General features: G+C 43.5%; 1 protein-coding gene across 2 annotated transcripts in view; it reads left to right on the top strand.

The window, feature by feature from the left end:
* LOC134800789 (protein lev-9-like) overlaps positions 1-19,489 on the top strand; it is a 208,112-nt gene that overhangs the window by 184,473 nt on the left and 4,150 nt on the right. The window contains exons 4-7 of one of the 2 annotated variants that reach the window (XM_063773341.1): positions 4,610-4,682; positions 5,429-5,451; positions 6,343-6,426; positions 16,880-17,071. In XM_063773341.1, coding sequence (XP_063629411.1) covers positions 4,610-4,682; positions 5,429-5,451; positions 6,343-6,426; positions 16,880-17,071 — 372 coding nt within the window. Of the gene's footprint in view, positions 1-4,609; positions 4,683-5,428; positions 5,536-6,342; positions 6,427-16,879; positions 17,072-19,489 lie in introns of both variants that reach the window. The other variant, XM_063773342.1, reaches the window with a different exon arrangement.

Below are 19,489 nucleotides of genomic sequence, written 5' to 3' on the forward strand. Positions count from 1 at the left end.
GTTCCATTTTAGGTCCAATATTATTCATATTGTACAGCAGTGACATAATTCATGTAATCAAACACTGTAATTACCATATTTATGCTGACGACTTACAGTTGTACGTTTCGTGCAGTTCGAGTAACGTGGACTCTGGAATACGTAAGTTAAACGATGATCTCGAGCGCATTGCTGGATGGTCACAAGCAAACGCACTTGCACTAAACCCTACAAAGTCCAAGGTTATGTTACTGGGTACAAAAAAACAAATAAACAGACTTTCTATGTGCAATTTCGAAGTGTTCATAAACGACACCATTCTTGAACATGTTAAAGAGGTTAGAAACTTGGGGTTGGTTATGGACGGGGAACTGAGGTTTGAAAAACATTTACTTAGCACAGTTCGAAATTGCTTTTACAGGTTAAAATTACTTTATAAAATAAGATATTTCCTTAGTGTTGAACTTAGGGTGAGGTTATGCGATGCACTTGTCCTCTCACGGTTTGATTACTGTGACACAGTCTACGGGCCACGCCTCCTGGCGAGTACCCAGAAGTTAATACAGAGAGTGCAAAATGCCTGTGCACGCTTTTGCTTTGATATCCCTCCCCGCTCGCACGTAACACCATACTTGAATAAAAACCACGTTATGAAAATGTCCACGCGTCAAAAGGTCCATTTAGCGTCGCTTATGTTTGGCATTGTGCACTACCGGGTGCCTTCGTACCTTTACGATAAGCTAACCTGGGCTCATAACTCCAGATCCTCAGATGTCAGATCATCCAGGTATCTGCAACTTGTTTGCCCTCGTCACCATTCTACGGCCTTTCGCGGCAGTTTTCGGTACGCTGCCACGAAGTGTTGGAATGACCTGCCTCCACCAATCCGTTCGCTGAAGTCGTTGAGTGGCTTCAAGTCAAAATGTCGTTCTCACTTATTACAAACACAAATTGAAACATCACTGCAATATAAGTAACAAACGTAGACGTTAACCACTTTAACCACTTTATCTCTCTGGAGACGTATGTAGTTTAGTTTAGACTGTTTGCGGTTTGATACCGTCATTCTATTAAAATAACTATAATTTGTTTGTGGGTAGTTTTTAAGTTTTTAGGTTACAGTTTTTCTTTTTATTTTTAATATTTTTAAATTTGATGTATATTGTATAATTCAGTGTGTTTTTTTTTTTATATGTTATTAGTATGTTTTTTTTTTTTTTTTTCCTTTTCTTTCGTTGTTGTTCAGTATGTATAAATTTTAGTGTCTCTCTCTTTTTTATGTCTGTTTTTTGTGTGTCGCTGGCGTATGTGTTGTCGTCTCATAGTTTTAAGTCAGGTCCCCACTGAAAACCAGCGCCACGGATTGCCGCGGCATTATGCTGAGTGGGGTCCTATTTTAGCGTCCAATGTTTTTTTATGTTTGTATGTCTTTGTTTTCTAGATGTAATATGTTGTGGCGTTAAATAAATGTATTTTCTTTCTTCTTTCTTCTTCTTTCAAATATCATTTGATATTTACCAGTCGCTTTTCAGTGGAGGAATACATTGAGAGGAAACCGGACTAATCCCAACAAGGTCTAGTTTCCCTCTCTGGGTTGAAAGGTCAAATGGCAGTCGCTTTTGTAAACACTAGTGCCTCCGTCAAATCTTGGGATTACCTAGTTGTCAAGCGGACCCCAGGCTCCCATGAGCCGTAGCAAAATGCCGGGACAACGCGAGGAAGAAGATACAGACATACAGACAGACTAACGCGGCGGGGAACTTTGTTTTATAATATGTAGGTAGTCATTATGTAGTGATGTGTGCTACAACACAATTATGTAATGTATGTATTATATTTGAAATACGAACGAATAATAATATTTTTTACCAAGTAAGCACCACCCAAGTTCAAGGTCACATCGAGCTCTCGAGTCTCAAGACTTCAAGGTCAGCTTTGACTCTTTTGTTACAAAGATTGGATCTCGAGTGGGGGAAAGAGGGATTTTTCGCCGAGTTAGCTAACGAAAACTTTCGCCGAGGAAATTAACCGGTACGGATTTTCCGGTCTTCTAGCCTAATCGGTATTAAGGGGCCCATAGATTAAGAATGACTCACGTTAGACCGGGCCGTGTCCGGGCCGGAGCTTCGTGGAAATGGAATGACATGTGCAGACATATTGGTTGTATAGTGATGGGATATGGGTTATTGGTAATATTTTACAGTCGAGAAAATCACGACTCCTTATAAAACAAAATCCCCCGCCGCGTCTGCTTGCTGTTTATGTATTTGTTCGCGATAAACTCAAAAACTACTGAACAGATTTTCATGCGGTTTTCACCTATCAACAGAGTGATTCTTGAGGAAGGTTTAGGTGTATAATTTGTTAACCCGTGCGAAGCCGGGGCGGGCCGCTAGTTAGGTATTACTAAACAAGAAAATCGGCTATTTTGCATGCGTCCAACACTATTCGAGCGACATTTTAAAACGTTCTCTTGATACACAGTTTCAAGTTTAAACTTTACATCGAGTTTTATGCTTCATTCTCTTTGAAAATATAAATACTTTAGCTCAAAGAGCTCGTCTTAAATTTAAAGTAAGTATCAGAAGTAAATAATTAATATTTGGGACACCAGGGGCCGATTGCATAACAAACTACAACTAATATTACAAGCGGAACTCCTTTCCTAATTTCACTTATTAAATAAGGAGTTCCGCTTGTAATATTAGTTGTAGTTTGTTATGCAATCGGCCCCAGGTTTGCTAGGAAAACATATAAAAACTCAAAAAAAAAATTTTCCCTAAGACTTATCGCCCCCTAAAACCTCCATATAGCAAATTTCATCGAAATTGTTAGAGCCGTTTCCGAGATCCCCGAAATATAAATAAACAAGAATTGCTCGTTTACTACCCCGTTCGTTCGTTTATTACTCGTTTTAATCAAACCAAAATATGCAATAAGCGACATTGCTACGACAATTTCATCAGGCGTTTCACTGATCTACTTACCCAGTTGAAACTAGAGATGGGCCGAATCTTCGGTAATTATTCGGTATTCGGCATATTCGGCCTATTTTTCAATGTTCGTATTCGGCCGAATAGTTTGGTCCGTCCGTCCGTCCGTCTGTCACCAGGCTGTATCTCATGAACCGTGATAGCTAGGCAGTTGAAATTTTCACAGATGATGTATTTCTGTTGCCGCTATAACAACAAGTACTAAAAAAGAATAAAATAAAGATTTAAGTGGGGCTCCCATACAACAAACGTGATTTTTGACCGAAGTTAAGCAACGTCGGGCGGGGTCAGTACTTGGATGGGTGACCGTATTTTTTTGCTGTTTTTTGCATTATGGTACGGAACCCTTCGTGCGTGAGTCCGACTCGCACTTGCCCGGTTTTTTTAAACATTCCCGGCATGTCCAGACCAGAGGGGAAAGGTCAAAAACACGAGGAGTGCAGATCGCAGACCCGTATGAACTTGTTTTCAGCATTTTAGGCAGTTTTTTAGCCCAACCGAATATTCGTATTCGGTATGATCCGAACCGAATATTCGGCAAATGACTTCTCGTATTATGACGATAATAAATGACGAGTATTCGTCGCGATCCATTTAATCAAGCAGTACAAATTTAATTAAATCTTTTGACTGATTATTAAAGCTTTTGTATGACGCCGATATTTATTAAAAAGTTTTGACATGATTTTGACATTAAGAAAGACGATTTTAAACTTCGAGCAACACCCCGGTAAGGGAGACGGCATTCGTACTATTTCCCCTCTGCCGAAGCATAGGTACAACTGTACCTATTGCGAAGCGTGTAGTGACACAAAAAGAGATCGAGGTTTGCAAGAATGATTTGTACGGTAAGATATCGCTTGGGCTCCTCCCTTCCGACATGTTGGAAGCCGGCGATGCTCGAAGATTTTGAATAAATTATCTTTCAACTTCTTTGATTAAGGGCCACAACCACACTAGCGTCTTTTACGGCTCGGCCACGACATCGAGCGACTTGCGACGGCGGCAGCGATAACCATAGGTTGGAGCGAAAGGTCCGATCGCTGTGTCACGCTCCAACCTATGGTTATCGCTGCCGCCGTCGCAAGCCGCTCGATGTCGTGGCCGAGCCGTTAAGCGTCGGTGTCTAGCCAGCTCTATGGAAAATGGCGTCGCTGCGCAGTTGCGCCAACGTTGCGTCGAGCAGCAGCCATAGGGTTGACTAGACGCTAACGCTCGGAAGACGCTAGCGTGGGGTGGCCCTGTTATTTTCATCGTGTGTTATATTTAAGTAGTTACACTACACGATTTTAATATCGTACTCGTACCACAGAACAAATAATAGTACTACCGTACAGAAAGGACACTACAAAACCGAAGTTTGACAGTAATTCAGGGACGAATCATGCTGTTTCTAATGTATGGCACATCCCTTTCGGCTATTTAGGGTTGTCAAAATTCAAGACTTTCTTATCTGTGGTCGTGCAGTTCGTGCACGCAAAAGGACGTCAAGTGGTGCCAACCCTAATAATTGCTCGAAGCAATGCTGAGCCGAATGGAGCCGAGTTTGCCCGAAAGGGGAAGTGTCTCCCCACTGTTACGTACCTACTGTGTGTGTGTGTGTGTGTTGTACTTACCTACTGTTTGTTTGCCCACAGATCGCGAATGTCCGGAGCTCGAGCAGCCAGAAAACGGAAAGGTGGCAGTCACCGGCAGGTTCTTCGGTGATAAGTAAATACCATACATTTACTGTAATAAAAATATTTTTGTCTAAAATTTCTTTTTGTATTCAGACTTTTATCGCTGACTGTACTTTTCTTTCAAAGCCGGGCTAGCACATGATTGGCGCGACAGTATCTCGCGGCAAGATAGGCTACCCGACCCTCTTTTATTAAAATAGAAAAAGACGGGTTGTCTATCTCGCCAGTCGCCATCAGATATATCATAGCGGCCGAGATGCTCAAAAATATCTGAACACGCACTCTAGCGCCTTGACAATGGAGGCGTGCTCAGATGTTTGTGAGCACCTTGGTCGGTACGATATATCTGACGGCGACTGTAGCATAGGCTATGCTTCTTTTTGACACCATTCAAATTGTCTCCCTATGATGAGATGGTTCGAGCAACACCGGGAAGGGAGTCGGCATTTGCACTATTTCCCCTCTGCCGAAACACATGCCCTACTGGGCATGCACAGTTGCACACAACTATAGTCCGACCCTTAACCTTTTGGACGCCAATGACCGATATATCCGCACCGCAGGTTCAACGCCAAAGACTGATTAATCGACAGAGCAACATAGACCTACGTGCATATGCATAAAGTTCAATTTCAGTTTTGACACTTCGGTGACACGGCGTCGGTCGGTCTATAGCGCGGTGCGTGTTGTGACTTGTGACTCACGGCCCGATTTGAACTTTAAGATACGTCAGTTAATAGATCTAGAGACCTGTGCTGACTCTTCTTAATTCCCCAGGGCTGTGTACACGTGCACGCACGGTTTCCACGTGGTGGGGCTGGCCAGCCGGAGCTGCCAGGCCGACGGCTCCTGGGCCGGCATGCCGCCAGCCTGCAAGAAGAATAGTAAGTCACTCATGTTGGGGTTGTTAGGGCTCCACGTGGTGGGGCTGGCCAGCCGGAGCTGCCAGGCCGACGGCTCCTGGGCCGGCATGCCGCCAGCCTGCAAGAAGAACAGTAAGTCACTCATGTTGGGGTTGTTAGGGCTCCACGTGGTGGGGCTGGCGAGTCGGAGCTGCCAGGCCGACGGCTCCTGGGCCGGCATGCCGCCAGCCTGCAAGAAGAACAGTAAGTCACTCATGTTGGAGTTGTTAGGGCTCCACGTGGTGGGGCTAGCCAGCCGGAGCTGCCAGGCCGACGGCTCCTGGGCCGGCATGCCGCCGCCAGCCTGCAAGAAGAACAGTAAGTCACTCATGTTGGGGTTGTTAGGGCTCCACGTGGTGGGGCTGGCGAGCCGGAGCTGCCTGGCCGACGGCTCCTGGGCCGGCATGCCGCCAGCCTCTAAGAAGAACAGTAAGTCACTCATGTTGGCGTTGTTAGGGCTCCACGTGGTGGGGCTGGCCAGCCGGAGCTGCCAGGCCGACGGCTCCTGGGCCGGCATGCCGCCAGCCTGCAAGAAGAACAGTAAGTCACTCATGTTGGCGTTGTTAGGGCTCCACGTGGTGGGGCTGGCCAGCCGGAGCTGCCAGGCCGACGGCTCCTGGGCCGGCATGCCGCCAGCCTGCGAAAAGAACAGTAAGTCACTCATGTTGGCGTTGTTAGGGCTCCACGTGGTGGGGCTGGCGAGCCGGAGCTGCCAGGCCGAAGGCTCCTGGGCCGGCATGCCGCCAGCCTGCAAGAAGAACAGTAAGTCACTCATGTTGGGTTTGTTAGGGTTCCACGTGGTGGGGCTGGCCAGCCGGAGCTGCCAGGCCGACGGCTCCTGGGCCGGTATGCCGCCAGCCTGCAAAAAGAACAGTAAGTCACTCATGTTGGGGTTGTTAGGGCTCCACGTGGTGGGGCTGGCAAGCCGGAGTTGCCAGGCCGATGGCTCCTGGGCCGGCATGCCCCCAGCCTGCAAGAACAGTAAGTCACTCATGTTGGGGTTGTTAGGGTTCCGTACTGGTACTGTCTGCAACATAAATATGCGACGCACGTAATTGTATAAATAGCATGCCCAGCAAACATTTTTGGTCAATATTCCGAGAAAGGCACCTATTTTAGGTCGCACAATTTACAGTGACCAAAATGAGGCACCTCGAATCGACGTCGTCGGCACGTCGAGTCGACATAAATGGGGAAAAAAGCACGTGCCGGCGACGTATTTATTGACAGTAATTTAGTGATTACAACCATTAGGTCAACACTAGGTCATGTTTCCGACGTGGATTCGACGTCCCCACGACGTGCCGCGTAGTTGAAATGTACTAATTTGGTAATCTTTACCACCTTTAGACGTGATGGTGACATATTTTTTACCATATAATTACTCTGCGAGGCAATATTTAGATGAGACGCGATGAAGAGAAAAAGAGACACAAACATTACGCTTATATATTCTTTTCACTCAGAAACAAAATGTCTAACAAGAAAACAACTTTAAGTTGTGCAATGATAATGGCGGCCACTAAGGGTCTCCCCAGATATATCGACGCGAAATCGGCAAATGCCGATAGGAAAAAGCTTTATGTCTGCGCAATAAGAGCGCGGACATAAAGCTTTTCCCTATCGGCTTTTGCCGATTGCGCGCCGGTATATCTGGGGAGACCCTAAGTCATGTTTATGCAATTTCATATTTTGCATCTCGTTATAATGAAAGAAAATGGCGGCACAACTTTATGGTATTGATAGTACTTTACAAGTGTTTTTAACTATATGGTCGCAATTTGATATCTATTTTAAGTAACATTTACCTAAAATGAGTAGCTAAATCGACATAAAATCGACGACCTAAAGGTCTCCGTATAAGAAATAATTACGTCGCAAAAAATACACCTAAAATGTCTTATTAGTACATTTGACCTATTGGTCAGAGATTGAAGTTAATTTTACCCAATATATCGACTTATTTTCAACCATTAAGTCCCTGACTTCATGGTCTTCGTATAAGTAATAATTACGTCGCATATACACCTAAAATGCCTTATTAGTACATTTGACCTATTGGTCAGGATTCGAAGTTAATTTTACCTAGTAATTTGATTTATTTTCAACCATTAAGTCCGTGACTTCATAGTCCCCGTATAAGAAATAATTACGTCGCAAATACACCTAAAATGCCTTATTAGTAGATTTGACCTATTGGTCAGGGTTCAAGGTTAATTTTACCTAATAATTCGCCTTATTTTCAACCCGTAAGTCCCTGACTTCGAGGTATATTTATGAAGTGAAATTTACATTTTATTGTCCCTATATTTTGACTTGGAAGTAAAAGTGTACAATACGTAAAATAATTGGTGACTTAGGACGTAATTTTTACTTAAATTGGTAAAATCTTCTTCGAGCCTAGGAAAAAATACTTGAGGTATCCGTCGACGGTGACATGACATCCTGACAAATTGAAAAGGGTCTTAACTATTACGTGCGTGGGCGCGAGCGTGGCTCGCAAATCCAAATTTGGTTTTGAAAGTGCGACAACACAAAACACAGTAAAGGATGACTCACGTTAGACCGGGCCGTGTCCGGGCTGGAGCTTCCGGGGCTTACTTTTCATATCATCATATCATATCATTTATTCCATTGTAATCATGTTCATTTGTACATTTGGTCTTACATTTGGCAAGTAGGTACATGATACCCTGCTAGGGTGTACAATATAGGATTTTAACTTATACCTAATTTTAATTTCAAGAAATATTAAATGTCAAAGAAATAAATAATAATAAATTAAGACTAATTGATGCATAAAAGATATTCACATAATCATTAATAATCATAAATCATAGTCATTCTAAAAAATAAAATTTAACAATAAAATATAAAAATTAAAATAAAATTTATAAACTATCATTTTACATAATCAAATTTTCATCATTAAAAAAGTCTTCCAACGAATAATAACATTTTTCTAATAACATATCCTTTAACTGTTTCTTAAATAATTTATCGCTAATTTCTATATTCAGAAACTAAGCACTTTATTCATTATACGCACACATCGACAGTAAGGGCCGTTTCTTACCATAGCTAATTTGGAGGCTGGCAATAATAATTGAGGACCGACTGGTTTGCGATTTGGTCTTGACAGTTTTTTTTATCTCAAACAACTGAAGGTGACTTTTTACAAATAGTGCCGCCTCCATTATATATATGGAGGGTAGTGTTAGTATTTTCAGTTCTTTGAAATATGAGCGACAGCTGTTTGGTACGCGCGTGTTGGATAAGATACGAATGCATTTTTTCTGCATAACGAACAGTTGATGCACATCGGTGCTTTCTCCCCACAGGATAATACCATATCGTAGCCATGCGTACGCATATGCAAAATATGCGGTTTTAGCGGTTTCAATGTTCGTATTAATCTTTAAGATGCTTAATGCGTAGGTGAACCTAGCCAGTTTGGATTTTATATCCTGTATGTGCGATTTCCAATTAATACTCGAGTCTAGTGTTATGCCCAATAGTTTGCACTCGTCTACTTCTTCGATGGTTTTATTATTGTCAATTTGTAAACTTATATGCAACGGATTTTTTTGATTTGGTTTAAATTGTATTATTTTCGTTTTATTAAAGTTTATATCGAGGTTATGTTCGTGGAGCCAGTCAGTAACTGTGTTGAGAGTCTCCAGTAGGCGAGTATTGCATTCTACACTATTTGTGCAATTCAGTAATATTGAGACGTCGTCAGCAAACATAACGCATGATGTATTTAAAATTTTTGGCAAGTCATTTATGTATGCTATAAACAGAAGACATCCTGTAACACTTCCTTGCGGTATAGAGCAAGTCGTGTGTCGCATTCTTGAGGCTATTATACGCGTTTCCCCTGTACTAATATCTAAGTGTTCTAATTGTACATACTGTCTACGGTTATAAAGGTAAGATTTGAACCATTCATGTGCGTTTCCGCGGATACCCATGCCATATAGCTTGTTAAGTAGAATCTGGTAGGATACACGGTCATAGGCTTTGGTCATGTCTAATAACAATCCGACGCCGTACTGTTTATTATTTATGTAATTTAAGGCATCATGTATATAGTTATACACAGCAAGGCCAGTGGATCGGTTACATCTGAATCCATATTGGTTATTATCTAACACATTATATTTCTCAAAAAATCTATACACGCGGTTTGACATTAACTTTTCAAATATCTTAGAGATAGACGATAAGAGGGCGATGGGCCTGTATTGGTTCATATTAGTTTTTTCACCACCCGGCTTGAGGATTGGTACGATTTTTGAGACTTTTAGCATATCTGGAAATATTCCGTCGTTAAAAGATTGATTTATTAAAAGTCTTATAGGTTCCGTTAGTTCCTTGTTGCAGTATTTAATAAGTTTTGGTGGGATTTCATCTAAACCGCAGCTTGATTTCTATGACATGACAGGTGATCACGTGATGCTTTCCATAGAAAACGATGCACCGGAAGCTCCGGCCCGGTCTAACGTGAGTCATCCTTAAAGCTGCCCAGATGCGTTGTAGTATGTAATTATAGGAGGGCTTGGGATACTTTGATACCGAGAAATCCGAGAATATAACACATCTTCGGTAATGTTTCGTTTCATTTAATCTCCATTCGACCCTCCAACCACCAACAGTACCAACTCATCAGACCTTAAAAGGAGAAAGCGCAACCCTTAATACGATCACTCGTGCGTCTGGCTGTCCGTCTGTCACAGCCTATCTATGTGATAGCAAACGAGCAGACGGGCCGCCGCATTGGAAGCAGTCGCCGTTATAGACATAATCAACATCGGAGGAACCACTTATGCGTTACCGACCCTTGAGAACGCCCCACCCTAGCATATTTAGAGCGTCGGCGTCTAGACAGCGCTATGGAAAATGGGGTAATTAAAAAAAACCGGCAGGTGCGAGTCGGACTCGCACACGAAGGGTTCCGTACCATTATCTATAAAAACGGTCACCCATCCAAGTACTGACCCCGCCCGACGTTGCTTAACTTCAGTCAAATATCACGTTTGTTGTATGGGAGCCCCACTTAAATCTTTATTTTATTCTGTTTTTAGTATTTGTTGTTATAGCGCCAACAGAAATACATCATCTGTGAAAATTTCAACTGTCTAGCTATCACGGTTCGTGAGATACAGCCTGGTGACAGACGGACGGACGGACGGACAGCGGAGTCTTAGTAATAGGGTCCCGTTTTTACCCTTTGGGTACGGAACCCTAAAAACAAAGTCCCCCGCGCCGTCTGTCTGTTTGTGTGTATGTATGTTCGCGATAAACTCAAAAACTACTGAACGGATTTTCATGCGGTTTTCATTTATCAATAGAGTAATTCTCGAGGAAGGTATAATTTGTTAAGGTTTTGTGTAACCCGTGCGAAGCCAGGGCGGGTGGCTAGTCGCATATAATTTATAACCTAAAAACGCCAAATGGGTAGGTACGGAACCCTAAAAACATGTAATGACTGAATTTTACTTGTCCTCGCACTAGTTTATTAAACGTAAATCAAATTACACCCATTAAGGATGACTCACGCTAGACCGGGCCGGGGCCGGGCCGGAGCTTCCGGCGCTTCGTTTTCTATGGAAAGTACCACGTGATCACCGATCAGCCGTCATAGAAAATTACATGTCCGACGCCTCGGCCCGGGCACGGACCGGTCTAGCGTGAGTCATCCTTTACACCGCGGTATGATAGGTACCTATTAAACCATCAGACAATCATAAAACCTATCTTCATATTTATCACACCCCAAGATACCCGTGAACCTATCTCTATCCATCAAATACTGAAATAAGTCTAAGTCGCCCCAGGCCATAAAATATCTTCGTGGAATATAAATTATCTTGAGAAAATCCACCTCCAATATTATCTGAAAATTCTGAAATACTGACACCTAATATCTCCTTTAAAATTGTGTATTTCAGGTTTCGGTTAGAGGCTAGTAAATATTGTAAGACTGAGAAACCGGCGTGTATAGACTGTATAATACCTACCGTGTGTCTCATCATTACTGTGGAGGGTGACGGGGTCATCACTACACCTTATAAAACCGGGCAAGTGCGAGTCGGACTCGCGCACGAAGGGTTCCGTACCATAATGCAAAAAAAAAAACAAAAAAAAGCAAAAAAAAAAACGGTCACCCATCCAAATACTGACCACTCCCGACGTTGCTTAACTTTGGTCAAAAATCACGTTTGTTGTATGGGAGCCCCATTTAAATCTTTATTTTATTCTGTTTTTAGTATTTGTTGTTATAGCGGCAACAGAAATACATCATCTGTGAAAATTTCAACTGTCTAGCTATCACGGTTCGTGAGATACAGCCTGGTGACAGACGGACGGACGGACGGACGGACGGACAGCGAAGGCTTAGTAATAGGGTCCCGTTTTACCCTTTGGGTACGGAACCCTAAAAATACCTTATTTCGAATGCAATAAAACTCAAAACAGAAAAAGCTTCCTAATGTATACCAATTTCATTAAGAGCGCTCTTACAAGAAAAGTCGAAATAATGCAAAATTGATGATACTAGTCGACGAAATTCAGGACTTTGCGCTCATTATTAGAAACAATGAGTGCTTGTTCCAGTAAAAGCGTCTTCTTATCTTTATAAATATCGTTGTAAATATTAGAAAAAGGACTTATTAAATTAGTAATGATTTTTTTTCTGATGGTCGTTTCCGAAAAACCCCGTGAAGCACTGAATGGCGAGCTCTTATTTGGAAATGTTGAGAATTTTACTCTGCTAAACCTGGCTATTTTGTATTACTAATACCCTGTACTTTAGGCATATCAAACTATATTTTTCCTACGTACCTTTGAGAAAGAGAAAATCAAAGTAAAACGAACTCGATTTTCTCTCCGAAACAAGTGTCAATTCCTACGAAAATCTACTTAATATCGAAGTCATTTTCATACTCAAGCAATCTGCAACGTTTGCTTATACTGTTGGTATACATTAGTGTTTATGAAATTCTACTATAATTTTTTGGCAATTTTTTGAAAACTACTCTATATTACCGATGACGCGCGCTGCGCCAGCTCAGTGCCGCGGCAGAGCTTGTAGAGGCAGGACGTGTGTCGGTCGGCTCCGCACATTTTCAACGGCGACGACGAGGTTTTTTATCATTGTGTGCGGCGGGCGCCGTGTAAAACGCTATACTGTGTGCGTGTAAACCGCAACGAGAGACTTTGATCCTAGCACTGTTTTTATAGTATTATAATTTATAATGGTACAGTTTAATAAACTACCGGACAGGATTAAAAATATTTGAAACGACCTGACATTCTATATGTATTTATTTGACTCAAGATAGTACTCAGGGTCTGATGATGGAGCCGGAAGGTGGTCACCGGTACCAATCAACCATGCAACTAAACCACTTCGTGTTTAGGCTCGTTTTATTCATCTCAACAAGATCTTTGAAACAAGATGGTACTCAGGGTCTGATGATGGAGCCGGAAGGTGGTCACCGGTACCAATCAACCATGCAACTAAACCACTTCGTGTTTGGGCTCGTTTGATTCGGCTCAACAAGATCTTTGACTTAAGATAGTACTCAGGGTCTGATGATGGAGCCGGAAGGTGGTCACCAGTACCAATCAACAATGCAACTAAACCACTTCGTGTTTAGGCTCGTTTTATTCGTCTCAACAAGATCTTTGGCACAAGATAATACTCAGGGTCTGATGATGGAGCCGGAAGGTGGTCACCGGTACCAATCAACCATGCAACTAAACCACTTCGTGTTTAGGCTCGTTTGATTCATCTCAACAAGATCTTTGACACAAGATAGTACTCAGGGTCTGATGATGGAGCCGGAAGGTGGTCACCGGTACCAATCAACCATGCAACTAAACCACTTCGTGTTTGGGCTCGTTTGATTCGGCTCAACAAGATCTTTGACTTAAGATAGTACTCAGGGTCTGATGATGGAGCCGGAAGGTGGTCACCAGTACCAATCAACAATGCAACTAAACCACTTCGTGTTTAGGCTCGTTTTATTCGTCTCAACAAGATCTTTGACTTAAGATAGTACTCAGGGTCTGATGATGGAGCCGGAAGGTGGTCACCGGTACCAATCAACCATGCAACTAAACCACTTTGTGTTTGGGCTCGTTTGATTCGTCTCAACAAGATCTTTGGCACAAGATAATACTCAGGGTCTGATGATGGAGCCGGAAGGTGGTCACCGGTACCAATCAACCATGCAACTAAACCACTTCGTGTTTAGGCTCGTTTGATTCGTCTCAACAAGATCTTTGACACAAGATAGTACTCAGGGTCTGATGATGGAGCCGGCAGGTGGTCACCGGTACCAATCAACCATGCCACTAAACCACTTCGTGTTTAGGCTCGTTTTATTCGTTTCTATAAGATCTTTGACACAAGATAGTACTCAGGGTCTGATGTTGGAGCCGGAAGGTGGTCACCGGTACCAATCAACCATGCAACTAAACCACTTCGTGTTTAGGCTCGTTTGATTCGTCTCAACAAGACCTTGGACACAAGATAGTACTCAGGATCTGATGATGGAGCTGGAAGGTGGCCACGGGTACTACCAGTCTACCATGTAACTGAACCACTTCGTGTTTGGGCTCGTTTGATTTGTCGCAACAAGATCTTTGACACAAGGTAGTACTGAGGGTCTGATGATGGATCCGGAAGGTGGTGACCGGTACCAATCAACCATGCAACTAAACCACTTCGTGTTTGGCTTCGTTCGATTCGTCGCAACAAGATCTTTGACACAAGTTAGTACTCAGGGTCTGATGATGGAGCTGGACTGTGGCCACGGGTACCAGTCTACCATGTAACTGAACCACTTCGTGTTTGGGCTCGTTTGATTTGTCGCAACAAGATCTTTGACACAAGTTAGTACTCAGGGTCTGATGATGGAGCTGGACTGTGGCCACGGGTACCAGTCTACCATGTAACTGAACCACTTCGTGTTTGGGCTCGTTTGATTCGTCGCAATAAGATGTTTGACATAAGATACTACTCAGGGTCTGATGATGGAGCTGATGATGATAGACAGGTACCCGTCGCCACCTTCGCGCTCCATCGTCAGACCCTGAGTACTACCTTGTGTCAAAGATCTTGTTGAGATGAATAAAACGTGCCTAAACACGAAGTGGTTTAGTTGTCATCAGATCCTCAGTACCAGTTCGTTTTTAAACCCTCGTTGATACAAACTTTACAACCTATAGGTACCAAATGCAATGACGAAACATGTAAATAAGCGAGTAGGTACCTATAATTTCTTTCGAGTAATATACCTTCATAAGTACGAGTATGGGGCTATTCATAAATTACGTCGTTTCAAATGGGAGGAGTGGGGGGGGGGGGGGGGTCTGGACATCGGATGATGGTAACATGACGTAGGAGGAAACAGATTCATCCGAAGCTTGATTTTTGGATGATTTGAGGGGTAGGGGGGGGGGGGGTCAAAAATCGTCAAAAATAGATGACGTAATTTATGAACAGCCCCTATGTACATTTGCACTGCATTTAGTATTTTCGTACTTACCAAATAACAGTTTTAGAACTTTAAAAGTTAAGTACAGTTAGTGTTGTTATGGTTGATTTCAATATGCTTCGCGAAGGATCAAGAATGTTTAATCCATCATTGTAGTGCGAGTGTGGTAGAAGGGATCGGCATACTGAGCTCGCACGGCCTGCCGCAGCGCGTAAAATACCTAAACTCGCTCAACGCCGAAATGTAATAGCGCTCTTAATGAAAATTGGACTTAGTATGTTGGCGAATAGAATTGAATTCTCTTTGAGTATTAGCAGATCCGGTTGATGAAATTTGTCAGTTAAACAGGAACTGAATTTCGTTACAATAAGGTTGAAAATGCAATGACATGTTCAGACATATTGGTTGTTAATAGTGATGGGAAATGGGCTACTCTACTGGTAATATATTACAGTCGAGGAAATCACTACACCTTATAAAACAAGGTACCCCGCCGCCTCTGTCTGTTTGTGTGACTGTATGTTCGCGATAACCTCTAAACTACTGAACGGATTTTCATGCGGTTTTCACCTATTAATAGAGTGATTCTTTAGGAAGGTTTAGGTGTATAGTTTGTTAACCCGAGCGAAGCCGGGGCAGGTCGCTAGTATTCGATAATTTTTAAATATTTTTTTTTCAAGCAAATACACTAACTATACACGACCGATACTACATCATAGAAAACTTGTGCGTCTGAAACTTAGAACTGTACAGTTTTCTTTCCTGTGGACAGTAGTTAACAGCTTGTGGGCATGTAGATAATGATTTTATCATGCTAATCCAAACAAAAGGAGTACCTTTTCATGTGGATAAGGGTTGAATAAGAAAATTAACCTTCATAGCCCTTAACCTTTGGGTATGTCTAAAGGATAAACTTGAACACAGTTTTGTGTTTGACCCAGAGCCTCTACCATCAGTTTTAACATTGACATAACGCTCACGTCTACGTAATTTACTTTCTGTACATCTCGCTTGCACTATTGCTCGCATATGCGAGTACGAGCGAGATGCATAGAAAGTATGTTACGTAGACGTGAGCGTATATGTCAATGTCAAAACTGATGGTAGACGTACTGATAGGTACTTAGGTAATTTATTATTAAACTTGTAGACCATAGTTGTAGTACCCACTGTACTATAGTTTCGCGTTTTGTATACATATTTAATTAAACAAACGGGTCTGCCGCGATATAATTTCATTGTTTTTACCTTTAATTCCAACGTTTCAACTGAGTTGCACCACTCACTGTGGTCACGGAAAGATTTAAGGTAAAAACAATGAAATTATATCGCGGTAGACCCGTTTGTGTAATTAAATATGTATATTTGGATTGTTTTACGGTACCGGATTCAAAATAATATTTCCGGAAATATTTCAAATATTAACAGAAATATAAATTGTACATTTTCACAGCACTAGTAATTTTGTGAATGAATTACACGGGCCGCAATGAAATCTCGTTTGCGGTTGAATTAGGTAGATTTTTGGGAATGGAATGGAGATTAAAATGTTTTATGCGAATGAGTATTCGGCCGAATTCGGTTTTGATTAACGTAATGGCTTTTAGTGTCGGTTTATTGAAAGTTTATTCAGCTTATTTACAAACTGGAATGTCAAATGCGTTATTTATGCAACTACAAAAGGAAAATATAATATTTATACATTCTATTTATTTTTCTTCTTAAGTTAGGTTGTTTATAACATGAATATATTATTTATTATTATTACCCTTTGATATGTATTTGACCATGCACTCAACCCTGCACTTTCCCCCCAGTCTACTGCCTGCAACCCCCCACCATCTCGCACGCCCGCCACTCGGCGCTGCCCGAGCAGGCGACCTTCGACCTCGACGCCACCGTGCAGTACCACTGCCACACCGGCTACGTGACCAACGGGTTCCCCAGGGCCAAGTGTCTGGCCATCGACAACCAGGCCTCGTGGTACGGCCCGGACATCAGCTGCGAGCGTGAGTACATCACATGACACTGACAGAGATAGCACTACCAGAGCAAGGCTCAAGCTAGTTAATACTGACAGAGATAGCACTATTGCTTGGGATCTCGTGCTATATGCGCTTCGCGCATACAGTAAAGAGTGACAGAGATAGCACTATTGCTTGGGATCTCGTGCTATATGCGCTTCGCGCATACAGTGAAGAGTGACAGAGACAGCACTAGTGCTGTTGGTCTAATCGCTAGTTCGCGAGTGACAGAGATAGCACAACGCCCCACCATCTCGCACGTCCGCCACTCGGCGCTCCCCGAGCAGGCGACCTTCGACCTCGACGCCACCGTGCAGTACCACTGCCACACCGGCTACGTGACCAACGGGTTCTCAGGGCCAAGTGTCTGGCCATCGACAACCAGGCCTCGTGGTACGGCCCTGATATCAGCGTTGAGCGTGAGTGTCGAAAACGGGTCCATATTGTGTTGCATACAAGTTTAGGTCATATCTTTGATGCACATAACAACTTGTGTCATAATCATCATTGCGCATACAAATTAAAAGTCATATTATTATATGTCATACATTTTTAGCCATAATATTTGATGACATTCTCAGCAGTTGTCATATATTTTTTGTGCATATAGGTTTTGATTATAATGAATCAAATGTCATACCAGCTAAAAGCATAGTTATCGATACTTATAATGTTTCTACGTATAACGTTTTGTAGCATAATAATTTTCAACCATAATGGTTTACATAATTTTAGCCTCTCAACAACTTCTCGAAAAAAACCTTTTCCCTAATATCCGTCCAAACACTTAATTCGACGGAGCCCCGCTCACGCGGGGCTCCTATTTCTGCGTAGTTTGCCCTTCGGGCATCTGAAGAAACCTAACGAACCTAACCTACCTATTATGATTAGTTTCTTTTATAAAACCGTTTCTCCTACTGGAGGGGGCTCCTCTCCTTCGATCTCCTCTTTTATACGATTATGACATTTATGACTAAAGTAATATTTGCTTCATAGGTTGCTCACAACCATACATATTTATTATTCATGCTTTGGTTACAAAAAGGCCCTCTCCCTCTCCCTCTCCCTCTCCCTCTCCCTCTCCCTCTCCCTCTCCCTCTCCCTCTCCCTCTCCCTCTCCCTCTCCCTCTCCCTCTCCCTCTCCCTCTCCCTCTCCCTCTCCCTCTCCCTCTCCCTCTCCCTCTCCCTCTCCCTCTCCCTCTCCCTCTCCCTCTCCCTCTCCCTCTCCCTCTCCCTCTCCCTCTCCCTCTCCCTCTCCCTCTCCCTCTCCCTCTCCCTCTCCCTCTCCCTCTCCCTCTCCCTCTCCCTCTCCCTCTCCCTCTCCCTCTCCCTCTCCCTCTCCCTCTCCCTCTCCCTCTCCCTCTCCCTCTCCCTCTCCCTCTCCCTCTCCCTCTCCCTCTCCCTCTCCCTCTCCCTCTCCCTCTCCCTCTCCCTCTCCCTCTCCCTCTCCCTCTCCCTCTCCCTCTCCCTCTCCCTCTCCCTCTCCCTCTCCCTCTCCCTCTCCCTCTCCCTCTCCCTCTCCCTCTCCCTCTCCCTCTCCCTCTCCCTCTCCCTCTCCCTCTCCCTCTCCCTCTCCCTCTCCCTCTCCCTCTCCCTCTCCCTCTCCCTCTCCCTCTCCCTCTCCCTCTCCCTCTCCCTCTCCCTCTCCCTCTCCCTCTCCCTCTCCCTCTCCCTCTCCCTCTCCCTCTCCCTCTCCCTCTCCCTCTCCCTCTCCCTCTCCCTCTCCCTCTCCCTCTCCCTCTCCCTCTCCCTCTCCCTCTCCCTCTCCCTCTCCCTCTCCCTCTCCCTCTCCCTCTCCCTCTCCCTCTCCCTCTCCCTCTCCCTCTCCCTCTCCCTCTCCCTCTCCCTCTCCCTCTCCCTCTCCCTCTCCCTCTCCCTCTCCCTCTCCCTCTCCCTCTCCCTCTCCCTCTCCCTCTCCCTCTCCCTCTCCCTCTCCCTCTCCCTCTCCCTCTCCCTCTCCCTCTCCCTCTCCCTCTCCCTCTCCCTCTCCCTCTCCCTCTCCCTCTCCCTCTCCCTCTCCCTCTCCCATTTCACAACAAACACCGATAACGAACTCTGCGAAACATGAAGTCATAAATGTCATGTGAAAGATGTCGTTCTGACTTTTTGACTATTTAAAGGTTAGGCTACAGGGCAAACCCTTAACCCGATCGTCTTTGTTTTAGGCTCAAATTGTAGCTGACTAAATTGTCCAGAGCCGTTTTTCTCAAATTTTTGATATCATTCTTCGTTTCCAAATTATCGAGCACCAAAATCAAAAATTCGGAAAAAAAATTATTTTATTTTCACTATTTCGACCATAACTTTTTTTGTTTTTGACTTTCTCGAATAATTATTTTTGCACCTTACAGCTCTCGTGATTATGCGTCTTTTGAGCCTATTTTTTAATATCATATCTTCACA

Source organism: Cydia splendana, chromosome 20 (genome assembly GCF_910591565.1).
Source record: "Cydia splendana chromosome 20, ilCydSple1.2, whole genome shotgun sequence".
NCBI lineage: Eukaryota > Metazoa > Arthropoda > Insecta > Lepidoptera > Tortricidae > Cydia > Cydia splendana.